Raw genomic sequence first — 8,491 nt, forward strand, 5'->3', positions numbered from 1 at the left:
GAGAGAGAGAGAGAGAGAGAGAGAGAGAGAGAGAGAGAGAAGAGAGAGAGAGATCACGTTGTCGAGTCGATCGGTTTTACTTCACGAATCGTTCATCGTTAGAACCATTCCGAATATCTTTAAGGAATTCATTGTCGATTCCAGTATCGAGAGCTCGCACGAGGCGAACATATAGAATTTCCTTAAGAAACATTCTTTGCCTAAGTTTTTTCAATATTTATTGATATTAAGAAGATACATTGTATATAAATAAATTTATCAAAATATCCTCACAAAAATGTTATTTTATAGTAATTTTGAGAAATACATGATAAGATTAGCACATATTGCCTGGAGCTTAACTTCGCTCTAAATCTAAATCCTTCAATGTTTAAAAATCTAATGAGAAAATAACATCGCAATTTAGCAGACATGATACATGTCAACGAAAATTTATAGTAAATTGTTTCCATTTATTTCCATCTTCATCCAATTTTATAGGGTAACATTCTTTAAGAGAGAAATTTCACAGTAGATTCCCTCAAGCGTTATATTCACGTCTGGAAAACAGTCCCTATATGCTATTGCAGGCGTATAATTACGCGAACTGTAGCGATGCAAAAATCGAGAAAAGTAGCGTGTTTAAAAGCGCATGGGAGTAGATCCGGTTTCAGGGTTAGGACCGATCAGGGTTAGATGGTATCGGCCGGGGCTCTTGCATGCGCTTAACATGGCCGGGAATACCCCGGCAATGCGTAGGATTGGACCGCCGCGCCGCTCCCACGAGCCATGCGAGCACTAATAAACATATGCTCGGCTTGGCGTACAATATAAAATATGCTTGATGTAGATATAGATATAATGTAAGAAAATATTTGTAATATACACAAAGGGTAGAAACGCTGTTGTACGCTGTTCGCAATATCCTAAAAATATTGTTTTGTTTTAAGATTTTCTTTTTTTAATCTTTAAATATATTATTCTAAAATTTAGAATTTAAAGAGTATCGGAAAAAAGTTTTTACCATGTCTATGTAAACGATTTTTTTTAAATTTAGATAAAAAAATTAAAGCTATTTTCTGCAGTATGAAGAAAATTCAGTTTTGTTGTTCTTAACAATAAGATTTAATATTAAATGAAGTTTGGCACTTTTGAATAATTTATGATTTATGAAGTTTCTAATTGGGACTTTGCTGCTATAAATTAAAGTTTCATTGAAATTTGTACTGATATTTCTGATGATTCACGAAAGACAAGATTTTGACAAAGTTCGCTTTCTAAACTTTTATATATAAAACGGGATAAATACTAATAGATAAATATATTGCATTTCTTATTTTTTTAATAGTAAAGCTAACATAAACATATATATATATATATATATATATAATATTTTATATTATATTTAACTTTTATATTCTTTTGAAACCTTGAGAAAAGCTATTAATTGTATAATAATAAAATTGATATTACCTAAAAATAAAAAACAACATTTATATATTCGCATGCAATCTAAAATATTTTTCTTTTTAGGTCAATATTGTCCATAATGTGATGGGACGCGAGCATTCGAATTCGGGTTCGTTAATAAAATCCATTCGGGGCATCAATCCACCGACCGAAGACAACGTGGAATCGAGCGTGATAAATAAAGGAGGGTGCTCGGATCGGCGACGTGGCGCTGGGATAGATACGTCCCTTAATAGCAAAGGTCGAAAACCTTGTCGAGTTGACTCGCGGGATAGCGCGCAGACCTACTTCCACGTAACGTCGATTCCTTTTATTGATTCTATTTTTGCGAGAAGCCGAGAGAAAGAAAGTAAGGGAGAGAATAAAAGAGATAGAATGCTCACCACGATCACCGGTCATATTGGGATTCCGTGCGTTATCGATTCGGTCATTCATCGAAAAATGATAACACCCAAAATTAGGACGTTATCCAGATTACCCGGATGCTACATGAAATGTTAATAATAAAATACTCATTTTGAAAATGGAACGGTTATTTTTACGCAATATTGCCTACAAAATACAAAAAAATGGATGTCATTATTAATTAATCGAGAATCGATATTCGGTAATCCATTTCCAACAGGAATATTATACTAGTCAAGTGGTTGATACGATAATGCTTCCGGCAATTACGTATATCATTTTTCTAATGGGATATCATCTTAGGAAACACACACACAATACTAGTAAATATCATGAGCGATATTAGATTATAATATCGCAATCAAGAAAGATGGAAAACGAACGCCATTGGCACTGGTTATAATTAATATTAAATAATTACGACTTTGGATACAAGAGATAATCTGTCAAAATAAAATTACTGTAAATTTTTAATAATAAATCAAATTAAGATTTCGTATTCATAAGATGTGCTCGTAAAAAGATGTGCTCGTTTCAGAAATAGAAGACATTCGTCAATTTGAAAAGTGCTTTAAGAAGAAAAGAGAAAAGTGCAAAATAATCGGTCGCGGAAACGATCGGTGGACAGAAAGAGATCGTAATTAGATTCGCGCTGGTGAACGGCCGATGACGGCGCGCGTTGCTGGAAATAGAAAGTAACGACCGAACAATCGAAGGCTACAATCGATAGCCTGTAAAGTCGGACAGACTAGCAACGCGGGTGTACGGACACCTCGCTACATTAGACTTTAATTCGGCCGCAGTAGTGCATGACCCGATATGGTCAGACGCAGCCCTCGTCTGGCACCATCTCCGCGACGCGACGGAAGGCTTAGATTATCATTGGAAGATAATTTAGCAGATAAATGGCCGGTTTCTCGTTAAAATAGACGAGTAGCTCATCATAATAATATCCATGTAATTATTATTATTGCATTATAATTATTATAATAAAATTACAATCATATGAGCACCTGTTCATGTAGACTATGTCGACTAATATATATTTTTTGTATTTTCTCCATTTTCCTACTTTTTATATAAGAAAATAATTATCTAGCGAGTTAACAGAATTTTATCATATTTGATTTATATTATTTTTATTATATTGGATTAATGAAAGAGATGCAATTTTTAAAAAATGCAAAAATACTAAAAACTCGTGTTTTAAAGCAAATGAATTTCAAATTGATGAATTTCGCTTTCTGTGTAACACATAAATATTATAATAATAATTCTACAGTTGATAATTTGAATCGTTTAGATAATAGTTATCCATTAAGTGATGAAATATCAAAGCAAGAGCTCTGTGCTTGCCGACATTATTTAATATAGGGGTAGGAAATATTACCGACGGGGGTAGCTCGATTGAAACGTACCTATCGACAATGTCTACTTTATCGAAGAGTTTATACCGTTTGCTGCCCTTATCGCTTATAGTCAACTCTTGCCGACATTACGTTGAAGGGTAAAAGGGGTTAAAATAATGTCGATAAAACAGTTTACATGCAACTAGCATAAAATCTAGAGGTAACTTTCAAGTGATAAGAGATATGTTCTACCACTGATATTTCTTAGTATACATATATTCGTATTATCCCCCTTTAAGAAAAGCATAGTAAAACGCGATGGCTAATGCCATTAATCATCATTTATATAAATCTTAAAGACCTACACGCATATTTTATTTATTACTTTTATAATGAAAACATAATAAAGTGAGATTGCAACACTTGTCACGATAGTTAATTAGAAATGTTTAATAGTATCATTGATACTTCTGATTTATTATCCTAACAAATGTTATGATCTACATTTTACTTATGTGGAATAACCTTAAAACATCTTAAAAACATTAAAACATCTTTTAAACATATTATATGTCTTAAAAATATTTTTAATCACTAAAAACGACTTACGTTTTTAGTGTTTATAGTGTTTATATAACATTGTATGCTATTTAAGGAGCTATTGATAAAAGAGATTTCTTGATATAAATAAAAAAATATTATAATATTTAATATTGAAGAATTATAAAATTTAAAATTTTATAACAAGCATAATTTAAGCAAAAGTCTCAACAAAAATTTCTTAAAAAGTTTTTAGCTTCACGTTGATGATAAAATTAATAAATATCGTTCTATATTCAATCTGTTAACTATTAAATATTTTATTAAAACTACCGATAAATAACATAAGATTGAATTACGAATAAGTATTTTCCGAAAGTATTTCTGTAATACATGTTAATTATCATCAAATGCAATGCATAAATTAATAAGAAGAATCTTATTAATTGTTTATCCAAAATTTCATTTTTCTTTTTATAGATTTCCAAAACTTTCCGCGTAAATTTCCTGAATGTCTTCTACGTGTTGGTAACTGCTCACACATTAATTAAAAGAAAAACTTCAAGTAAGAAAACAGAGAGGAAGAACGATCACTCACATAATATCGCCAAGCTTGAGTCGCGTCTGTATAAGGGCACAGCTCTTGTGATCGCTGGTGGTGACAGCCCTCCGTCTCCTAGCGGCATATCGGGGCATCGCATCCAACTGCGTTGCGTTTCCATCGGTGTTTCCGAGACCACCGCTGGTCCCGGATGTGGCACCATACCCGATGAGGCCCACACTTCCACGCACCAACGGATTACTGCCACGCCGACGCGTAGACACGTGTCGACCTCCCACGCCACCCAGCATCCTAAAAAATATATCAATTAATTAAATCCAAATAAACATTATATATATGATTATATAAGATAAAAACCTATAAAGAATCCAAATATTTCTTCTCTGTAATCGCAGCTTGAATTCTGAGAAATTACAATCCCTAATTTAAAGATAAAATTAATATACCATTAATAGATATTCTTAATTGTTATTCTATGCCTCTATCGTGCTAACATTCTGTTTCAAAATTCTGTTTTCAGAATTTATACAATTTAATAAAGTTTTGATTCTTTCTCAAAGAGTTCTTGATATTTTTTTTTCTCAAAGATATTATTACTTTATTTCCATATAATTAATGCAAGGTCTTTCAGAAAAAAAATTTGACCGACATTAAAATGTAGAAAATTAAATATCGATAATTTACAAAATATCTTTTTGGAAATTTGATAAAATTTAAATTGTTTAGAAGGTGCCTAAAGATTTTACATAGATTTTTTATTTTACGCTTAATCATCATAACTTTTTTATTTCAAACTTGATTTTTATAAAAAAAGCTATCAAAAGATACTAAAAATCAAATCAATCCTGAGTAAAATAAATTCTGTTATGACTAATCCTCATACGATAAAAATATAAAATTGATACTCTGTATCTTATTTTTTACACTCAAGCTCTTTCAAAAAAAGAGAAAACGTTATCATGATTATTTTGTATACAATAATATGTCGGAAACGATATCGCAGCAAAAATAAGATAGAAAGAATGATGAATACGTAGCATTCCTGACTACAAATTATTATATTTTTATCTGATTTCAGTTTCGAAATTAGGGTCGCCGGTCATTAATCAAGACATGATACTGTACATCAGATTTAAATCAGATGGTATGCATAAATCACATAACGATAAATTGTCCTGGAGTCGCCTTTCTCTATTAAAAAAAAAATTACAGAGGGTAGATTAATGAGGCATGGAAAAAATTCAACGGAGCATTCTTTCGTTAATTAGGCTACGTTGACTAATTTAATCCTAATCTCTGCTAGCGCATCAGTGGCTGCCAGTAGTCACGCGATCAAACATCTATTGTGCCCATCTATTTTCTGGCACACATGTTGTAGTCGTTAATAGTCCTTTTTCCCCTTAACAAATCGGTGATGCCTAACTAATTTTCGTCGAATCGATGATAAAAAGTCAGTCATATTGAATACGAAGAAAGAGGAAAAAAAAGAAATCGTTGTTTTCGACATGACGGTACAAGCCGATATGAATTTATGCTATTCGTACGTTACACATCGTCTCTCGGCAACGTGAAATATTCTATTAATTACCCGTACCCGTATCTTGCATACCTATTGGCTTCCTCATGGCTTTTCAAATGTCATGAGCGTGGATCTCCTTTCCATTTTTACCTTTTCTCTTCATTTCCTGAAAACGTCTGTCATACGCGCTGAAATGATGGAAAATAAAGCGCCACTGCTATCTAGATATTACAAACTCCGATTAATCATCGTTCGAACGCGTTGAGTTCACTACCCTCAGCGAACCGGAAATGCACAAAATTCACGAATATCTACCGTGTGAAACGCATCAGAAAAGAAAGTAATACTTTCGCGGTAATCAGTACTTCAATACATAAAAAAGTCCGCAAAGTATGAAAAAAAAAATTGCAGCAAAATGTTACTTTTTTGCGAGTAATAGATATTTTATATAATTCGATAGATATTTTAATAAATATGAGAGACGCTCCCTTTATATATGTTTGTCCTTCATAAATGTTCTAGTAAATAAAATTTGCGAAATTTTATATCAATATCAAATTGGTACTTTAAGAGATGACTACAGTAATAAAAGATACTCGATGAAATCAGCCGTAATGAAAACGCGGAATTATGAATGAATCGTAAATATTTTAAAGTAGATTTTGATTACAGAAAAAGTACTAAATCATTCGCGTTACATGATTGTTTCTAACAGTATCAAATTCAAAACTTTAGGCGAAGTTTGTCAAAGTTTCACATCAAGCGCATTACACTGACGCACGTAGAATCGTTGTATATATAAGTACATATTATGGAAGCATATTGAGTAGACAGTTTACATATTGCGTGTCTTTCTCCAAATAACGGTAACTCAAACTTAGCTACAAAATTCTAATTTCGTGGAATGTCACAGAATTTTGCGTCAAGATAGATATCACGAAGAATAATATTTTTTAGCAGGCGTGCGTTAAATTAAAGTCTCATTAAAATCTTGTTTGAAATTAAACGAAAAAGGAGAGTTTCAGTACTTCGACAAAATAGAGATTTGTGAACGCGATAATCTCCTCAACAATTCTACTAAAAGATTAGAATCAATAAGAATTAATTATTTACAGATTTTAATATGTTATTCAACATTATTAAGATCTTTTCGAAGATGCGAATAAGCATCAAAAATTTGTTGAATTGCTAGTCAATTTAACTCGTGATATTACTACGGTAGTTTAGTAGTTTAGAGTTAGCGTTTTCAAAAATCGTTATATACTATACGTTATATACATATACACACATACATATACATATACACATATACACACGTTATATACTACATACATAATATATAAATTCACACAAGAATCATACAAGCATTTAGGATCCAGCTAGACCGTTTAAGGCTTTGATTTCTATAGTTTGTGTTTGTATCACACATATACGATTCTATAATATATGATATTGCCTACTAAAAGAGTTGTTAATTAGAAAATTTATGACTCAAAGATATTTTATATTTTACAACGAGTCTGTAATATTCTCTTTTCGTGTGAAATGCGCTCCCCGCATTAAAATTACAATTTTCCGTCAATATCAATTTCTTACGGATTGAATTATGACGCTAGATATTCGTGGCGCCGACAATTCGCGGGCGTTAACACGCGTCAATTCGCGCACGAATTATTATCCGGTCCGGCTTTATCGAATGAATAAAACAGAATTACAATCCATTATGGGCACACCCACGCGCACTACGCGCATCTCAACACGTCGCAATGCAACGTTGAAATTTCACGCGAACATTAGTGTTGCGATATTATCGTTCGTGTTCAAAAGTAATCAATTTATAAGTTTTTATGCTAATTCTCCCTTTTTCTCTTCTCTATTTCTCTTTCAAGCTCACAGTACATCCCATGAGGCTTTTATTTTATCCTTCTACTGAATCATCTTCATCTATACATCAGCCATTCATTCGTTTATTCTCCACATAAATGGAATAAAAGTCAATATGAAGTCGAGAATAGGTCTGTTGTATTATCCTATTCTCTCTTGTTGTTAGTTATAATATAGATACAATCAAGAATAACGTGCATTGACAATACAATCGTACCTCTCAATAAAAATTTATGAATTAAAAATAGTTTATACATTTATACAATTACAAAGTGGAAAATATATATCATTTATATAATTTTCCACAAATTTGATTGAAGTTTTCTGCTCACAAAAGATATCCATTTCAAGTACAATTTTATTTTATTATTCATAACATTATGTAAACTATTATTATTAAACTGTCATTATTTACTTAAATAAATTTAACAAGACCTAGAAAATGAGTTTTGCAATCACATAAGCTTGTCCACTCTTCTCGTTCTCTTCCACGTCCTATATCACTATTCACGAGAGCTTTCGAGGCGGTTAATGAGAAATCGAAGGCAAAGCGCGCGAAGGCGTATATCGACGCGCTTACATAAACATTTAGGGAAACATGTAGTAGCTAGTCTTCCTACACGCGGCGCCGATCGAAATTTTAGGGTAGCAACCTGTTGCTAGGCACCCCGGGGAACTCTTATCCCACCCTTGCTGTTACCCGACAACCGCTGCCCTATTCTCTTTTTCTTTCTCTCTCTCCTTCCTCTAATGCCTTTAACCTCCATCCTCTCTCTCTCTCTC

At 32.5% G+C, this 8,491-nt stretch overlaps 1 protein-coding gene across 1 annotated transcript in view; it reads right to left on the bottom strand.

The window, feature by feature from the left end:
* Positions 1–4,595, bottom strand: part of LOC105619939 (voltage-dependent calcium channel type A subunit alpha-1) — a 129,239-nt gene extending 124,644 nt beyond the window's left edge. The window contains exon 1 of the mRNA XM_012201452.1: positions 4,342–4,595. Within this exon, the coding sequence (XP_012056842.1) occupies positions 4,342–4,595 (254 nt within the window). The remainder of the gene's footprint in view (positions 1–4,341) is intronic.
* Positions 4,596–8,491: the final 3,896 nt, after the last annotated feature.

The sequence above is a fragment of the Atta cephalotes genome (assembly GCF_000143395.1).
Source record: "Atta cephalotes unplaced genomic scaffold scaffold00023, whole genome shotgun sequence".
Classification (NCBI taxonomy): Eukaryota; Metazoa; Arthropoda; class Insecta; order Hymenoptera; family Formicidae; genus Atta; species Atta cephalotes.